Source organism: Parambassis ranga, chromosome 17 (genome assembly GCF_900634625.1).
Source record: "Parambassis ranga chromosome 17, fParRan2.1, whole genome shotgun sequence".
NCBI classification, from domain to species: domain Eukaryota; kingdom Metazoa; phylum Chordata; class Actinopteri; family Ambassidae; genus Parambassis; species Parambassis ranga.
The window spans coordinates 1,235,132-1,253,858 of record NC_041037.1 but is presented as its reverse complement, the minus strand read 5'-3'; the positions used below and the strand labels follow the sequence as shown (position 1 = coordinate 1,253,858).

The 18,727-nt window shown below is 44.6% G+C and overlaps 1 protein-coding gene and 1 long non-coding RNA gene across 10 annotated transcripts in view; one reads left to right on the top strand and one right to left on the bottom strand.

Annotated features, from left to right (window-relative positions):
- The window catches only part of LOC114449422 (rho GTPase-activating protein 12-like), a 34,067-nt gene extending 16,326 nt beyond the window's left edge, over positions 1-17,741 (top strand). Inside the window, exons 3-18 of one of the 9 annotated variants that reach the window (XM_028427082.1) lie at positions 9,540-9,806; positions 10,707-10,913; positions 11,231-11,311; positions 11,757-11,885; positions 12,493-12,567; positions 13,102-13,163; positions 13,455-13,536; positions 13,744-13,845; positions 13,979-14,077; positions 14,358-14,454; positions 14,826-14,945; positions 15,024-15,122; positions 15,288-15,365; positions 15,452-15,586; positions 15,729-15,834; positions 16,630-17,741. In XM_028427082.1, coding sequence (XP_028282883.1) covers positions 9,540-9,806; positions 10,707-10,913; positions 11,231-11,311; positions 11,757-11,885; positions 12,493-12,567; positions 13,102-13,163; positions 13,455-13,536; positions 13,744-13,845; positions 13,979-14,077; positions 14,358-14,454; positions 14,826-14,945; positions 15,024-15,122; positions 15,288-15,365; positions 15,452-15,586; positions 15,729-15,834; positions 16,630-16,804 — 1,914 coding nt within the window. In that variant the 3' untranslated portion in view covers positions 16,805-17,741. Of the gene's footprint in view, positions 1-9,539; positions 9,807-10,706; positions 10,914-11,230; positions 11,312-11,756; positions 11,886-11,978; positions 12,042-12,492; positions 12,568-13,101; positions 13,164-13,454; positions 13,537-13,743; positions 13,846-13,978; positions 14,078-14,357; positions 14,461-14,825; positions 14,946-15,023; positions 15,123-15,287; positions 15,366-15,451; positions 15,587-15,728; positions 15,835-16,629 lie in introns of all 9 variants that reach the window. The other 8 variants (XM_028427083.1, XM_028427081.1, XM_028427084.1 and 5 more) reach the window with 8 other exon arrangements.
- Positions 476-17,469, bottom strand: LOC114449424 (uncharacterized). The gene is made up of 3 exons (XR_003671992.1): positions 17,393-17,469; positions 5,887-5,905; positions 476-486 (listed from the first exon to the last, which is right to left on the bottom strand). It is a non-coding gene; the product is annotated as an uncharacterized LOC114449424 (long non-coding RNA).
- Positions 17,742-18,727: the final 986 nt, after the last annotated feature.

Here is an 18,727-nt window from a genome sequence, read left to right as displayed (position 1 = left end):
CCCTCCCTGCCTCCCTCCCTGCCTGCGTGCCTATCAGAATGACCTTGCAGGATTTGCATGGTCATTGAAGTAATCACGGCCAGCAGCCTCTATCTCAGGCTGCTGCTCTCTCGCTCCGTGCTGCCTCTCCCCTGGAGTGGAAGCCTGTGAATGGAAAAGTGCCAGGAGTCATTTTGAAGACAAGCCACAGCAACTGACAACACCTGACAAACCTTTGCAGTGCAGTTTTTTTTCTTTACATGAACCTCTGCCTGTTTTACTTTTACAACAACTTTTTTTCTGAATATACACGTTCTGTGTGTTTTTCACAAAAACAGACTTGGAAGCTGAAGTACTTACTTTGGAAAAGCTTTTTTCAGCTGATATTTCACCCTCACACAGGTGAAATGGTAAATCATGGGTTTAGAGTTGGATACACCGGCTTCTCTTAACCTCAGCCCGTACACTCATTTTTAAGAGCAGAAACCCTGGTGTTACACAGGCAGACTGTAAGATCCTCTTTAGCCGGAGGGATTTCTCTTCCTGTCTTCCTCATACCTGGCCTTTGCTCTCCTCCTCCTCCTCCTCCTCCTCCTCATCCTCCTCCTCCATAAAGAGGTGTGCTGTTGAGGCCTGTGGCTGTGAGGAAACCAGGTCTCGTGGCCTCTTCTCTGTAGCTGGAGGAGGAGAAAAGTGTTTATTTTCTCTCGCTCTTCCTCATCACCACATTCCTTGAGGTGTGCAGGAGCAGGTCGATACAGGACTCAGATGTGATGCTGATATTCACAATCTTTTGCACACATGCCCATCACTCTCAACACTTTGAAATGAACAGCTTACTTTACAGCAGCAGCACTCCTGAATTATTGATGGACTAAACTTAAATGAATCCACACTTAAACATTTACACACAGCTGCCTTTGATGGTTTTGAGAGAATTTGAGTTTCGTGGTTGAACTGGGAAACATGTGGATGATGAAAGAAGCATCGGCAGGAGGCTAACCTACATGCAGAGAGGTGCAGGCTCACTCCAAGAGCAATAAAAAGGATGAATCATGTTGTTTCTCACTCCACATCAGCTTCGGAGGGGTGTTGTACTTCTGCACTTATTGGCTCTTGTTGTGCATTATTTACTCATTACTCTCCTCCGATTACTGTGCGCTGCTGTTGACCTTGTGAAAAGACTTTCGCTGGGAGTATTTGGGCCTGTTGTCGAGCTTAATTACACTCTTAGCTTTTCTAATTGCCCCATCATTTTGTTGTCGCATGCTGCTGCTCTTTCCGAACTCATAATTATCGGCCTCTTCACTTGCTGTTTTGCAGTTTGTTTCACTTGTTTACAGGTCCTAAAGCCAAGTCGCGCCCACACTGTTCACTCTTAGAGCCTTGAAACTGACAGTAATTTGGATTTTCACACACAGAATATGAACATAAAATACTACCAGAATATTAAGTAATGGATTTTGTTGCTAAACAACAATAAATTTTAGAGTCAAAGAACCAACTCCTAGATGAATCCTGCATTAATTCACCACTGAGGATTTTAGGGTTAAGTTACAGACGAGTTTCTAAAAGCTAAACCGCATGTACCCTGATCGTCCAGAGTTAGTGCAGTTTCTTTATGTTCAGTTCACGTATGAGGGAGAAATGTGTTACTTTTCTAAATAAAGCCGAACTGGGTCCCTCAGTAAGAATGTCCTATATACTGTACATGTCAGACCAGTGACCCAGTTCACCCAAACAGGCCAGATCTCCGCTGACCACCTAAAACCGGCAGCTTGTTGTTTGCTGCTGTGAGAAATGAAATGAGAGTTAGCACTCTGATGTGTTTTGAGACATATTGAGAACATGCTAGTGTCTTAATGAGGAGGAATGTCAGAATGCCATCAGGTTTGGTGCCAATGGAATATAAGCACATGTGATTTATGTTGCTCACTTACAGTAATCCATGGATTCCAGCGCTCTGTCATTACCTCTGCTGTCAGTAAAAAAGGCCACTTGTGTCATGCCTGAGCCGTGACTCACTCTTTTTCCAGTGCCCGCTCATTTATGAGGACCACTGCCGGGCCTGTGCCTTTTCATGTTTCCATTATTTGTCCTGCCTCATAAAGCTTTTTCAGATTTCCTTTAAGCTTTGAATGTACAGCGGCTCTCCTGCTTCTGTTCCGAGTTATTTCCTCAGTTTTCTTTGTTAGTTTTCTTTCTTCTACCATCTTTTGTTCCACCCTGTCTATGTTTTTTTTCATGTCATGTTTGTCCGTCGAGGCTCTTTTTGTCAATTCATAGGAACATTTAGTGGCACCACTGAGTCATCATCCAGCATGTAGGCAGACTTTGATGAAACTAAAGTCCGCCTATGTCATCCGCTCGGGCATTCGACTTCTCACCCACACATTTAACATCCATTACTGATGCATGGAAGTAGAAAGCAGCTTTTCATGATGCAGAAAGAGAGATGGTTGTTTAAAATGACCTCAGACTATGACACTGATCTTGTGTTTTGATTATGGCTGAGGTCCAGAGGTCCATGATGTTGTTCCAGTAAGTCTTAGGAATACAATAAGAAACTTAAAACTGCAGCTCTGCTCCCAGCCTCCTTCAAAGTCTACCAGTTACACTACACTGAGGTCAGTACATCATAGATGTGTTGTGTATAACACACAACGTACGTATAACTCTTCATTCATTTTGATGACTGGACATCCAGCACGATGGCCTCGAAGGACCTGAGTCTGCACTTAAACATATAATACTCCTGTTCCCTCCTTGCTGGATTTGGTCTTAACTCATTCAATGGGCCCAGCTGGGCCATGCTGCTCATCAGTGAAGCTGTGTGTATCATAATGGGATCCGACAGGATGAGCATGGAAGGAAACAGGTCCTCTGTGTTGTTGTATGTAGGTTTAATTAATCTCAGAGATCTAATTTGATGCTGACATCTAGAGCCTAAGAGTTGCTGTCTCATTGAAAATGTAGACTCCAGTAGACACCAGGCTGTGTCCCATTGGTGTTCTCTAATGTGCTGCAGAACAGGAGGTTAACTGAATGTGCACTGTTTGCCGCAGAGGGGTTACAACACACTCATGCAGCCATACATGCAGCCATCTGTCTCATTGCTCTCAAATCAAACCAGAGGTCTGATGTCTCAAGTTGTGGAGTGATTCTGTGTGAGAGGTGAAGTGATTCTGCTCCAGCTAACAACAAAATCCACTTCCTGAACACAAAGTGTCAGTAGCTGGAAACAACAATGTGTTTTTGGCAAAATGGGGATCAATGAGTCGAGTAATTGTTCCAGCACTAATTGTGATTAATAATTTTACAGAGAAGAGTAACAGGCTTCTAAATGGAGCTGGGCAGGTGCACAGAGCTGCAGGTGTTCTCTGTCGCCGCTTCCTCGTCCTTTTAACCCTCGTTTCCCCCGGTTTTCTGTTCAGTGGGGAATGTTTGGCATGCTGCGTGGGCTGTTCTGTTTACATTCACTGCTGCTGGGAGGACCTCACCACCTGTGCTTTGCTCTTTTGTGTTTTGCTATTTGTTTTTTTGTGTGTTTGTAACTCTGGCTAAAAAAAAAAGTTAATCTGACAGAACTCTTCTATGAACTCAGCTACTCAAACCTTCTCATGACAGTTTGGAATCTGTAAACCAGCTTGGAAAAAATGTGTGTTGCAATAAACATCAGAAAAGGCTCTCCCTCCTGATCACTGATCATCACTCTGCCCTTGCTCAAGGCATTTAATGCCCAGCTGCAGAAATAAAGCTTCTCCGAGCAGCATCCTCCCTCAGGCCTCCGAGTTTCTTACCTCATAAATGTAAAGCAAGCTGTACTGAAGAAAGAAACCTACTGTAGAAGTCTGCAGGAAAGCGTTTTGACTGGCATGTGGTGAGTAGCAGAACAGCTCTCTATCTGCTTCATATCTTCATCCTCCTTAGCTGTGTTGGCTCAACACAGGTGGACTGAGATAACAGGAGATGTAAACACCAGTGCTCGCACCTTTAAGTTCATGTTTATGAAACATTCACTGCTTCTGTAGTTTAAAACACGTCATACCTGGAGTGTCACGGCTCAGTGTCAGAGTTAGATAACAGCATTAAATCCTCCACAGAGCTCTGATTGGAGAAGAAAGCTGCACGCAACATCCGTCCCCTGTAAGTCACATCCCATTGCATTATGTGTCCTGAGCAGTGACCACACCTGTGCCCCTGCTACACTCTTACATAACCACACACATACCTTTGAATACACCAGCTGTCCTGAGCGGACCCCTTCAGCCCCCGGCCTACCACTGTGCTGGAGAATTAGCGTCCTTAGCCGTGACCAGTCAGGTAGATGGAATAAGAGGATTAATCGTGCGCGGCTGTCAGCTGTTTGTTGCTCTGTGCTTCCTCGCGGCTTCTCTCAAAACAACATCACCACCGTGCTAACATGCATCTAACGCTGAGTCACTTTGGAGAATATTCTGCAGACATTTCTAGAATTCATCATGCTGTCCCTGAAAGGACAGCCGGAGCAATCATATATCCCTGGGAAACATCGAATCCCTTCCTTTTTCTCTCGCTTGTGTCTCGGGTTATATTGGTCAGCAAGATGTCTGAAAACCAAGAGGCTGCTGCAAATTTGGACATTTAAATGAGGTTGACTGTGTGTGTTCATGCATCATGTTCCAGCCTGCAGGGAATATCCCACATGGCCTGTGAGGAGGGGAGGAGCAGCATCCAGACAGCTGCTGCTCCTGACTCTCATCATTAACACACACACACACACACACACACACACACATCTGGAGATGTTTATTCCCACCTTCATATAGGGAGGGCCAACACTTATCACTTTTTCCCCCCTGCTACATTTGATCTGTCACATTTTATAAACCAAATAATTATCCTTCTCTGTTGATTTTTCATCCTCTTGCTGTTTTTCTACATCTGACCTATTTGCAGAGAGTTTATCGAACTGTAACATGTATTCAGTTAAAATTCAAGATGAATATTTGTGCATTATTTGCCATTTGTGCCATTACATTGCAAAAAAAAATCTAAATTAAAAAGAATGGAGTTGAGCTGAGTTGGCCACTAGGATATGTTTCACAAAATGTTTTTTATATTGACTAATTGATAATGGAATGAGTTGTTGGGTCAGTGCTTCCTGACTTCATAGAGTCAGACTCAGACCCACTTCAGGCTGGACGTCACTTCAGCAGAGTTGTGTAACTCTTGTGTCTCTTGCAGTGTGTTTGTCTGATGGTTTGCCCTTTCTTCTGTATTACTCAGTTCAGATTTACTGAGATTACCTCAGACTAGACTAGCGCTCTGATGGACATCTGTTTGACAAGCTTGAGGCTCAGTGTCTCTTGGGGACTTTTGTTTTTGGACGTAAGCCCCTCAGTCATGTTTATGTTTGGTCCTTTGCTGTTCCTGGTCAGTTGGTCCTCTACAGAGGTGACAGTTGTCATGTACTCGATCTATCCTGCAGAGTATTTAGGATGTGGATGTTGTGAATGAATGGAAACGTTTACCTGTCATATTTTCACTGTGTTACAGTATCGGTGAAGATCTTATCAGGGAAGACTTCCTCTACATTTCCGTGAATTCAGCGTCCTTCCACTCCCTGTTTTGATCAGGTTTCACTGTCATTGTCATTCATCCACCCATCAGTGGTGCCTCTGCATAATGACAACTACTTTAAGAGAATAAAATCAGCTCTGGATTTGATTTTGTGGTAAATAATGTGCTTTGTTGTTCTTCAACAAAAGTAATTCTACAAAGTTTTGAGTGATTTTAGCAGTAAGGTCAAACCAGTGAATGGAAATGTCGCTGTCATCAGCTGCATTTGTGTAGCTAAAGTAGGAAAATGTTAAGAAATATTTCCTACTTGTGTTGTGCAATGCAGCACTAGCCGGAGTCGAACACGCAAAGCACTGCAAAGACACTTTGTCCCAGTGAAACTAAAAACTGACTGGACGAGGAAGTAAGAGAGAGAGAGACGGAGAGCTGTGCTTGTTTTATGGGCATGTTTGTACATGTGTGAACTTGCACGTGTGTGTTTTAGTTGAACACACACTTGTAGCTTGACATCAAAATATGGTAGCGTGTGTGTGTGTGTGTGTTTACTTTTGTGTTTGTTATGTGTTTGCCTGACCCAGCTCCCAGTGGTATGCAGCAGAACAGGTTAATCTGTGTCAAACAGCAGAGGGGAGGTGAACATGCGGAGCTCCACCTCCACCTCCACCTCCTCTCTTCCTTCTACATCACACATGTCCCATTACTTGAACAATCCTTGTTGTCAGGCTGCCACCTAAAGGGCTCTGCTGCTCACCTGGGATTGTCTGTTTGCCGTTTACACTGGTCAGAACCTAAGGAATCAGATGTTACTACTCCTTCAGCAGCTGGTTATTGTATTAATTATAATCATGGCGTTCTCTGTGCAGGAGTCTGTAGTAGGGCTGCAACGATTATTTGAGTACTTGAGTAAATTCGAGGGCAAAAATGCATCGACAACTATTTTAGTGGACTAAAGCTATTAGCTGCAGCCGTATTTATGGGCGAACTATGACATTTACATGTGATCCGAGTACTCGTATAATCGCAAAAACAATCGTAAATAAAAAACAATAACTCGGCGAGTATCCGAGTATTAAAATACTGGTTTGTTGCAGCCCTAGTCTATACAGTTCACCTGGCTTCGAAGCCAGATTCATTTTAAACCCAGACTAAACAAGCAATCTGAGAGACCAACAGATAAACCACAAGAACCAACATGAGTGAAAGAACTGCTGAAACCACAACTGAAGCTAACAGTTCTGAGATGAGCCAGCTGACAGCGCTGGGGAATGACCTCAACTTTACATGAGAACAACAACTGTGCACAAATGACCAGTGAATCTCTCACCATACTTGTATTAATACGGAGTGTGTGATGCCAAAGCAGCTGCAGCCATTAAGCTGTGCTGAGTCCGATTCCTCTCTTTCTGTGTTTGTCCTGGTTCTGATGAGGTGTATCTGTATCTGAAGAACACTGGACCGGCTGATTATTATTATTATTCCACTGCAGAGCTGCAGGCAGTACAGATAACACCGTGCCGCTCTCCTATTTGGAACTGGCAGCGTCACTCTCCATCTCTCTCTCTGCCCATTAACCACTGCTCTGGCCTGAAATAGGAAATTAGGAGGAGTGTGCCGGGGTACAATCAGAGCTGGTAATTGGCTGCTGCAGTGTTGTGCACCCTCAGGCTCAGAGTTTGAACTGCACAGTCATGATTGTGGGTCCTGTGTGATTGCGGTTAGTGGGTCAGACTGTGCAACCACCAGATCTGTTCTTGAACTTTTCACCAGCAAACCTCTTAATGTTTATTTCATGTTTAAGAAGAGTGGTTCAGGTATTACCATGCAGATTTATGACACCTCTCCTCCGTGGACACCTTTACTCGGAGCACAGTATGCTGTGAAAGAGAGCAGCTTCCTCATAGTGAGAGGTCAACCTCTTAATGTCCCGCTGTGCTTCAGTGGGTTTTAGAGCTGTGTATTGATTAGGCGGTCAGCCTGTTCACACCAGATGTCCAGCACCAGCTGCTCAGGAATATACAGCCGCTATAAAGGAGACTGGCCGTGCGTTTTTTTTTTTGTTTATGGGCCGAGTGAAGACTTTAGTTACATAAGGGGTGTGTTTATGTGACACAGGACATATTGCTGCCATCACTGGAAGTTAGGATTTACTAGGTTGTTCCATGAACCTGCCTGAGATCAGTTGAATTTTAAAGTGTTTTCTTGCATTTTAAGTTGCATTCATAGGTGTAGTGCTGCCAGAGTGCAGGTGAGTTAACCCAGAATATTAATAGGCTGCATAATCTGATTAATTTACATTTTTACCATTTTATTTTAAAATGCAACACTGATGCAGTGTGTCGCTTTTGGAGATGCTCATATGGATCTTAATGTATAAAGGAGCAGATATATATTTAATTTAAAGCAGCCCTTGAGGGGGAAATGTGGTTTTTGAGGCCCACTCTGAAGTGGGTTACCACCTCCCCGGTTTTTGAACGGTCGATTGACTGTCAGGACTTCCCCTTTGACAGCTCCGTGCACTAAATCACATGTTCACTGAGCGCTGTGCAGGAAGACCACAGGACAGTGTCAGCGGCACGCTGTGTGCTGCAAACTGACAGCTTCACTCCAACACAGCATACTAAACAACAGAGGCCATGATCCACCTGAGGAGACATTTTTTCCGAACCTTCTCATTACATGAAGAGGATGACGTGTTCACTGGTTGCTCACCTCCACAGGTAATATGTCATAGATGTGTTTTCACACACAAGTTTTGAGAAACTGCTGTTAATGAATTATCGGACTGTCTGTTCTCTGTGTTTGGTCCTTCTCATTGAACCACGCTCTGCTCAGACTCCTCTAGTCCACTGCATATTCGATTCTGCCGGCTACCTCCAGCTGTTTGCTCGCCTCCTGCATATTTCATCCCTATTGATCCCCACGCAATAAAAACATCACAGAGCCAGTGTTAGGAGGCCTCGGGGCACCGGCATTATTTATGACTCTCTCTCTGTGCCCTGTCGCTTTGCAGCCAGGCAGCCGCTTTGTAATGCCAGCATGAAATAATCATGACAAGCAGCAGCCCATTGACTGGATCAGTTCTGCTTCTGTGGTTTGAAGGATGCTCTGTCATTTACTGGCTGCACGCAGGCTGTACTACGACGGAGGAGAGCTTCCTCTTCCACTCAACAAGAAGTTTTTTGTTTGCTTGTCAATACTGGAATTTAACAGGAATTCGGTCTTTATTAGGGTTGAGTTACACAGAATGTAGTGTAACAGCAGGGACGTTTGATTTGTTGTTACACAGAAACATAGTTGTGTTGTCAGAGGTTGGTTTTTTTTCTGCCAAGAGCCAAATGTAAATCATATCATTACTTTGGGGTTTTGATGTTGTATACAGACTGCAGACACTTCTCCAAAGACACATTAATCAGCACTTATTTTAAACTGTTTGACAAAAAGGATCATATAGTGCTTGTTCAGGTCTTAAGGTTGACTAAAGATGTTGTGGTTTTGGACATTTTAGACAAAATACAATCTAAAAATGTCGGCCTGGTTCTCGGAAATTTTAATGGGTTGAATTTTTGCAGTCCAAATAAATCTGACACTCTGAAACTGTCTACAATATAACAGTGAATATTAGTCTCTATCCATGAACTGATATATTTATCCAGGAATGTTTCCCACAGTTGTCTCTGTGTACAGCTGTAAGGATGGGACTGGACAAACTGTCATCCCAATGTTCAGGATGCATCTTGTGTCAGTTTTACTTCCTCATTTCTACCTGACACGGGTCCCCACCACTCTGTTATATAACAGCAGTAACTTCCTTCCTCAATCATCTGCTCCTCAGTCGCCTGCATTTGCTGTTTTAGCTTCATATTTCTTTTTATTTCCCGGGTGTGTGGAGTAAACTATGAGAACACTGCAAACAGCAGACCTGTTTGAGGTTTTACATGATTGTCCATCCACCAACTTTAAATCCACTCACAGTCCCACCTTTCTTTTTCTTTTCTCAGACGGTGTCCTCGTCAGGTCAGGGTCGCCCGGAATCGCCCGTCTATACCAACCTCCAGGAACTGAAGATCACCCAGACCAACCTGCCCCCTCTTCCATCCAGCTCCCCTCACCAAGTGCTCGGTGACTGGGAGACCCACAAGGACCAGACTGGAAGGCACTACTACTACAACCGCTCCACCCAGGAGAGGACCTGGAAACCTCCTCGAGCCAAGGACGCCAGCACAGGGAACTCCAGAGACAGCCACAGCGCCGGGGAGAGTTCAGAGGTACAAAAATGTGCACTGAAAAACAATAGTGTTTTCACAGGGGCCACATGGGCCTTATGGGCAGACTCTAGGAGTCTTTTCACCCTTTTGTCATCAAAGGTCTCATGACGTGTCACCCGGGATTAACACCTGGTTAGAGACTGTAGAAAAGAAGTGTGACTGTCCTTCCAGTGGGTTTCCTCTCTAAACGACCACTCCGCCCGATTATATAAAGACCTTTGACCTTTACCCTGAAGCCTGATCATTAGATTTGATTCAGAATCTGAATTTTTAGCAGCACAAATTGAAGTTTGAATTGGAGCAGCTCATACAGACACACACCAACAGCAGCTTGTCAGAGATAACAGATACAGCATGGCAGCACTTCATCACACTGTGTCTGAAAGAAACAAAAACCAATCATCCTTTCAGCCCTGACAGATTGTTGTGGGAGATTTGAATTTTCAGATAAAATATATTTTGGCAAAAAAAAATCTCAATTTTTTCTGTCTGGATAATTTCTTCTTTAAAAAATAGAAGCTTTTCCAAAATTGGAACTACGGAAGCTGCGGTCTGTTTTTCTTCTTTAATGACAGGTGGTCCACAGGGAATGACTTTGTGTGTGATGAACTCGCACACAGACACACACCCTCTGTGATATATTACAGTCTAAATCATTTGAGAGTCAGCTCTGACTCTGGCTACACCACACTGCCACCAACAGGCCAAAGACAGTCACTGTCACTTCATCTCCTCTACAGATTCACCTCACTGCTGTCGGGGGCTGTTCTGTGCTGTATCAGGCTGGTGTTGGGCAGTTCCTCATGATTTAGTGGTTCTGGCTGCATGGCTGTCTTTTCTCCTATTTGGTGAAAAACGCCCTCTCTGTTTTCTCTTTTTTCCCCCCCACACTAATCGTAGACCACGCCTCTCTCGCTCTCGCCATCTCTCCTTCCCTTCCTCTCGCTCTCCATTGGGCGCCTCCAGCCTCTGTCATCAGAAGAAACCTGCTTCAGTACCTACTCTAGCCAGTCAGACAGCCAGTATGGCTCGCCGCCGCGTGGTTGGTCAGAGGAGATGGACGAGTACGGCCACACGCTGTACGTCAGCGACTATACTAACGAGAAGGTACAGACGTCTGCATGTGGGGCTCCTCTGCTGTGTCTTTGCTGTTGGGGATTTTTTCTGGGGTTGAATGGGTGGAGCAGGTGTGGGGTTGATTTATTTACATTGCTGTGCCTCTACTGCATGAAAATGATTACGACAAGAGACAGTGTGATGCCTCAGTTTGATTTTGATCTATTTTCCCAGACTCTAGTCTTTTTGAGTTTTGGCACAGCCTCATTATATTTGTGCAGGACATTATAGGCTTTAAAAATGTATTGCACAAATTAAAGTGTCTCACACCACTGATGATTCCCTGGTGTGTGTCTGTGTGCCACTAGTGGCTGAAACACATTGATGACCAGGGTAGACCGTATTACTACAGTGCAGACGGCTCCAGGTCAGAGTGGGAGCTGCCAAAGGTAAGAATCAGCGTACACAGATGAACTCCCGCTTCTTTAAAATAACATGATGTGACAGTGACTGAATTAAAGGTGGAACAATCTCCAACAACCCGAACATTTCTCTGAAACTACAGGCCCTGAAGAAGTTGTATGGAGATTTGCTGATGACTTTTTTTTTTTTGCAAAGAACCATCTGACTTTTTTAAGTGAAACCATCCACCTGACATTCATAGCTCTTGCAGCAGCTGCCACAAGAAGTTTGTTTATTTAATATATCAAAACAAGACAATAGAAACTTTGTGTGATACATTTCTGACAGCTATCAATATATTTCATATACATTTGGCTTTAAGTGGAATGTTCTGAGGAGCTTCGCCCCTTCACATTGAGTCTTCATGGCATGCTGGGGTGAAAATGCAGGCGGATTTTCCTAAATTAAAGGTTTCCTCTTCCCTCCCTGCAGTACAACCTCTCCCCTCCCCAGCCCTCCGGAGACGCCCCAAAGAGTCGCAGTCTGGACAGGAAACAGGTGGAGCCCATCGTCTTGACCAAGTGGAGACACAGCGCCTACGTCCAAGAGCCCAATGACAAGGTCTGGCACGTCCCACTGACGCCTCGGCAGAAACTCTGTGTTGTTGATGTTTGATGAGTCCAGATTGTCAGTTGTAGACTTGTTGCTTTGCAGCGGCTGTTAAAAAGCAGACGTGTTCGCACAGGCTCCGCCCGCCTACACCCATACAAACACCAAGTCAGTAGCCTGTCAGTCTGATCTATCAGTGCCTCGTCCCTCATTACAAACACGCAATCAGGCTGCATGAAGACAATCACACAGCAGGACTGATTATCAGATCAAATTATATCCTGAGTTGATTGAGCCTGTTCATTTTTTCACCAATCATCATAAACCGATGAGTTCAAGCAGTTAGGACCTGCAAAGACAGAGATCACACTGCTCAAAATTATTAGCAGCTGCACGAGCCCTCCGAGAACACACTACCTGCATCCACATCTTAATTAATAACCGTTTGTGTCTCTTGGAAAACACCCAGGTCCTCGACACACTGTGCATTATAATCTCAGCGCTAATTACCATCACGCTCTCTCAGCTGTGTGTGTCCTTTTAACCTTGCATCGTCTTCTCATTAACCCTAGCCCATGTGACAGTGTGTGTTTTTTTTTCATCCCTGTCTCCTCACTAGGATGTACCTCTGAGCCCCAAGCCCCCCTCTCCTGACTCTGACTCCTGCTCTTCGTCTCCCAAGCCCCCCGCCTCTGTTAGTACTCACCTCCCTCTCAGAATGTAGGCAGTGACGCACAAACTGCAGCTTATTGCAGGGTTCCTACACAGGTCAGAGAGATGGTGCCACAGTGTACAAACGACCCTCAGCATTAAAAGAAAAGCTGAAGAAATACTTGAGCCTGTGCAGGAAGACTGTTTTTTTTTTTTTATTGTTAGGACAAATTGAGATAATTTTTCCTTCTGGGTGGTTTGATCTGCAGCGTTACCTTCCCCTCTCTCTGTGCACACTCAGAAGTCCATCTGTGCTTCTGTGTGTGATCATGGTGCCTTCCTGAATGGGAGTAATGGTTCTGATGCGTCTTCCTGCATCGTTGTTCCGGGGGCGGGTTGTTCTGTGGTGGTGTTGTTCTTCTTTTTTTAATGGGAATGCTTTCTCTGTTCACTCTGATGGAGCAGCATATTTCTCTCGTGTGATCCAGCGGTGGTTGTCAATCATAGTTTGAGGGATGTGTCTCTAATACAGTTTTTGGACATTGTAACTCTTGTGGTTTTTTTTTTTCCTCGACAGCCGTCTGAAAAGTGCGGGGTTCTGAATGTGACAAAGATTACTGAGAATGGCAAGAAAGTACGGTGAGTAGCTCCGAGTCTTAACACCCTGCTGTTATAGTGCTGGTTCTCACTGTGATCAGGGTTAGGGTTGGGGTTTGAGGTTTCTCAAAAAAAAAAAAAAAAATAAATAATAATAAATATATATATATATATATATATATATAAAATAAAAAAAATAAATATATATATTTGTATAAAAAATTGATATTTATATATATATATATATATATATATACACACTCCTCCTGAATAGATAAACATGAAGTCCTACAGGTTTACTCCCATAAGTTGTCATGTTTCTATCTGTCTCAGGAAGAACTGGACATCTTACTGGACGGTCCTCCAGGGTTCAACACTGCTGTTTACCAAAGGTCAAGGAGGCGGGACCAGCTGGGTGAGTAGCATATTATAAAAGACAGCTTTCCACCAAGAAAGAGGAATCCTAAACTGAAGAGGTGTTTTTCTGTCTGTACTCCTTAGCTCATGTGACACATTACCACCTATCAAAGCTAACAGTTCGTCACTGCAGCAGCTCACAGATCATTAGACGTGTATATGTAAACAGTTAAGACTGTCAATGATCTTCTCTCTCTGTGTCCAGTTTGGAGGTGGTCAGTCCAAACCAGAGATCACGGTGGATTTGAAGGGCGGCTCGGTGGAATGGGCCTCCAAAGACAAGTCCAGCAAGAAGCATGTTTTAGAGGTGAGAGAGAGCTCACTGTTGTATCTTTATATAAATCAACAAAACACGTCAATCAACACGTTTGAGGCATTCAAAACTGAATTATTAAACATAAACATAAAGAATCAGCCTACACATGTTTCCCAACTTGCAGCTGAAGACCCGGCAGGGCACCGAGCTGCTGATCCAGTCTGAAAACGACGGCCTCATCAATGACTGGTTCCAGGCGCTGCAGAACACCATCAGCACTCATGTGAGGACACGAAACAGCTTTAAACCTTGAATAGAGTTTTATCATCCTCAGATTGTGTTTTGGTTTTGTGAACTTGAAAGTCAGTCATCCCTCTTTATACGACCTAGACACATAGAATGACATGTAAGAGTTAACAAAAGCTGTGACTATGAAACCTTGAAAAATACCCGATTCTGTTCCATCAATGGTTTAGATACAGTGTTTCCCTTTGTTGGGAGAGCAAAGGATGTTTTTCAAAACCACTCATGTATTTCCTCCCTCTGTGTGTGTGTGTGTGCAGGCTTGGGAGTCTGATGAGGCCATAGAAGAAGACATGCCAGAGTCTCCAGGTGCCGAGAAACATGACAAGGAGAAAGAACACAGACACTCCAACAAAGGCAGAGGTTTTAAAGAAAACTACGCAGAAAGAAAACATGCACCACGTTACAACAGACAAAAACAAATCATACAGACAAAACACAGTAAATAACAATAATAATACATAATCTGGAAAAAGTAAAAATACATAAAACATATTCTACATGACTGCAGACCGAGATTAAAACATTTAAAGCATTAGACTGAAAATGAAAGCACTACGTATAGAAGCAGCTGGAGGACTTTGACCCCGACAGCCCTGTGTGTCCTACTACTATAAAATAGCTGCTTATCAAGTTTGTTCCTCCAAAACATCGAGCGGCCGCCATGGCGATCAGCGCGCTGAGGCGAGTGGTGGATAATGCCGTCCTGTCTCATTTCTCCTCTGCAGCCATGAAGACCTCGACCAGCATGGATGTCTCTGACAACAAGAAGACCAGACACAAGCTGAAGAAGTTCCTCACCCGCCGCCCGACGCTGCAGGCCGTCCGAGACAAAGGATACATTAAAGGTGCTGCAGTGTGTCTTTGAACAGTAACATAAGCAGCAAGGCTCAGGACGTGACGTTCTTGTCTTTGTGTGTCTTCAGATCAGGTGTTCGGCTCCAGTCTGTCCAGCTTGTGTAACAGAGAATGCAGCACGGTGCCAAGCTTCGTCAAGACGTGCATCGACCACGTGGAGAACAATGGTGGGTTCAGATTCTTCTGTTTTCCTGCCTGTAGTAAAAACAGGGTGCGGTTTACTGCCTGTTGATAACGCAGGCAGCGTCAGATCGGGCGTGGCTGATGACGCACATGAAGAATATTTAGCAGGTATTGAAACTCATGTTGACGCCCACCCCCCTCCTCTGCAGGTCTGTCTGTAGACGGGTTGTACAGAGTAAGCGGGAACCTGGCGGTCATACAAAAACTCCGATTTGCAGTCAATCACGGTGAGTCGCTGTATAAAGCTGCTCCTGTTCGGTGTTCCTCCCGGGCTTTCAGGCGCTCAGTGTCTCTGTATGAATGTAATGTGCAGATGAGAAGGTGAACCTGATGGATGCAAAGTGGGAGGACATCCATGTGACCACTGGAGCTCTGAAGATGTACTTCAGAGAGCTGCCGGAGCCTCTCTTCACCTACGCTTTCTTCCACGACTTCGTCAGCGCCATCAGTAAGTCTACAACAACAAGCTGCATCACAGCGATATGTGTTCACTCACACTGAGCTGCACATACCGTGACTAAACATGCGGCACCAACTTATGAAGCCAAATGTGTAACTTTGATGAATCCATTCCCTCTTCTGTTCTGCAGAGATACCCGACTACAAGCAGCGAGTTCAGTCGATCAAAGAGCTGGTCAAACAGTTGCCCAGGCCCAACCACGACACCATGCAGGCTCTCTTCAAACACCTGCGAAAGTAAGAGACACACACAGCGGTTTATTGATGTTTTTATTGACTGTAAAACAGATGGACACCACGGCTGCTCCTCCAACCTTTGTACAAAAACAAGGCCACAATATCCCACACACAGGTGCTGTCATGGTGGAAAAGACGCCATCTTGGACCCAGAGTCTGAGCAGTAGAGGTTAGAGAGGTGAAGCAGCCTCATCATTTGTAGCTTAGCTGCTCCAGTGGCTGCTGACTATGATGTCATGTATTTGTTTTTAGCCAAAGTACAAAACTAAAAGTAAAAAAATATATAAAACAATTTGCACCACCAACATGGAGGAGGCGGGGTTATGACCTGTACCGCAGACAGCCACCAGGGGGCGGGGGGTGATCCAGACGTTTTTGGCCTCACATCTGGGGAGCTGTCATGGCGTCCATCTTTTTACAGTCTCTGGTTAAACCTAAAAAATTTCATTGCTCACTCAAAGTCATCCATTGGTTGTTTAAACGTTGCTGAGTACATTTAGCGCCCCTCTGGCGCCCCCCTCTGGCGCCCCCCTCTGATAGCCTGGGCCCCCATTTTGTTACCTGCTTAACAGAAAACAACTTCAAAATGTGACAGGCGCTCATTTGAATGATTCCATTTACTTGGGTCAGTGCACTTGTGAAATGAAGCAGATTGGATGAAAAGCTGTCAAGAGATTTCTTGATTTCTTGGGAAGACTCATAAAATCCACCACTCTGTAATCTTAGTGGCAAAGTCCGTGGGTTTGTCTGGTGTTTGATTGATAGAGAACCTTCTCTGTCTGTCCCTCCCTCCAGAGTGATCGATCATGGCGAGGAGAACCGCATGACCGCCCAGAGCGTCGCCATCGTGTTCGGCCCCACTCTACTGCGGCCTGAAACAGAGACCTTGAGCATGGCGGTCCACATGGTGTACCAGAACCAGATCGTGGAGCTTATACTGCTGGAGTATGAGAACATTTTTGGCAGGTAGATGCCAGAAGAGGAGCTTCTTTCTGTTTTTTCTCTCTCTCTCTCTCTCTCTTGATGCAGAGCTCTTCCTTAAACCCAGCATGGCCCTGCCAGGAACAGTCCGGCCTGGCCTGGCCTGGCCTGGCCTGGCTCTGGGCAGCTTGTCTTCATCGCGAACCAACCAGGCTTCTCTGGTCACACCTCTGGACCAACTAAAGCCAAACGACGAATTCTCATCTCATGAACCAAACTGTAGATGTTAGAACTTAGAGACCAAAATGTTTTTGCACTCTTCAGTATCTCATTTTCTGCTGCAGCTGCATTTGTGCCACTTTACTGCAAAGGTGACGACACTGGATGACTGGGAACACACCGGCGGGCGGGCGGAGACCGAAGGAGCCGCAGAGGACCGAGCTTCAGTATTTCAGGGTCATGATGCTGTACTGTAAATCTCATTGCTTGTATAGTCACTCCTTTATGAACCAGACTGGGGAACCAAACTGCTCTGCTCTCTCCTGCCTCCGCTCGGCTTCACAAGGAACAAGAACCAGAGGGAGAACATTCATTCTTCATGAATCCGCTCCTCCATGTTTTTGTTTTTGTTTTTTACCTGATGAACGGGACCGACGTCCTCTGAACTCGCCACTCTGTGTTAAATCTGCACGCCATCTCTTCAGTTTATAGAACAAATCCTCTCTGAGAACTTGAAATAATCTCGGTACTGACCCGTTTCTTCAGCGACAGGCGGGTTTAAAAGGCGGACGGCCTGCGGACATCTATACAGTGTTTGTGTGTGTGCATGTGAACATTGGGTGGGTGGACGGTTCAACGGATCAATGGATTTTATGACCATATATTGTACAAATAATAAATATAAACTGTACCTATGATACAAGGGAGGAATCACTAATTTGTGACCGTTGTGTAGCCCACAGTGAGGAATAAAGGTATGAATGGTGGTGTGGAGGTTTACCTGTGGCTTATTCAACCTGGAATAAAAACCTCTAAAAGAGAGTCCCTGGTCATACACTTTATATCTGCATTCCACCTCTGACAGCCTCCCTGTTGTGATGGTATGATGTCATATATGGACGTTACTGTAAGGGGACGATACCAAAAAACATTTAACTATCACTGTCAGCAGTGAGTCTGACCTTTTCCACAGGGGAGAGTGGAATCACAACGGCTGCCTCTTCAACAGTAGCTCCCCTTCGGTCAGGAAGTCAGCACCCAGCGTGCACAACAGGGTCCTGGAGGTGGAGCACCACACCGCTACACCCCCTTAATTAAAGTGATGGATTACACCTGCACCTTTTCTGCCAGCGAGCTGCACCTGGAACAGAAGAGCGTCCCAAAATGTTATGTTATGTTATTTTAAAAGGCTCTTCTGCTGACGTGTAGTGGTAAATGTGCTGCTGCTGCCTCCTGAGAGGGGCTTATTGAGAAGGTGTTTGCAGGACAACAGGAAGTAAAGGATGATCTCCAGCAGCAAATAAGTCTAATAAATGGAGATGCACTTTGTTTTCACACACACACACACACACACACACACACACACACACACCGCGGTCTGTTTTAATGTTGGATGGTGGTTTATGGTTTATAAATTAAGTTGAAACATAGTGGTTACAGACGTTTAATTTAATAATTGGAAGAAGTAAGAATTATAAAAGGTATTTTGTTTACTTTAGTAAAGGTTTTTAATTATATTTATTTATTATTATTTTTCCAAAATAAAAAAAAACTATTTTCAAAAAAAGACTACTTCCTCTAACACTGATAAATTAAGAAACATTTGTTATATAAACATTTATAAAACCTACTTCAGCTCCGCGAACTGTCTCAGTTCGCTCCGCGCTGCAGGCGAACAGTCAACACGTTAGCTAGCTAAGCTAGCCTTAGCGCCGTTAGCCGAACCGTTCGGTTTTTATTGTTACCGCGTGAG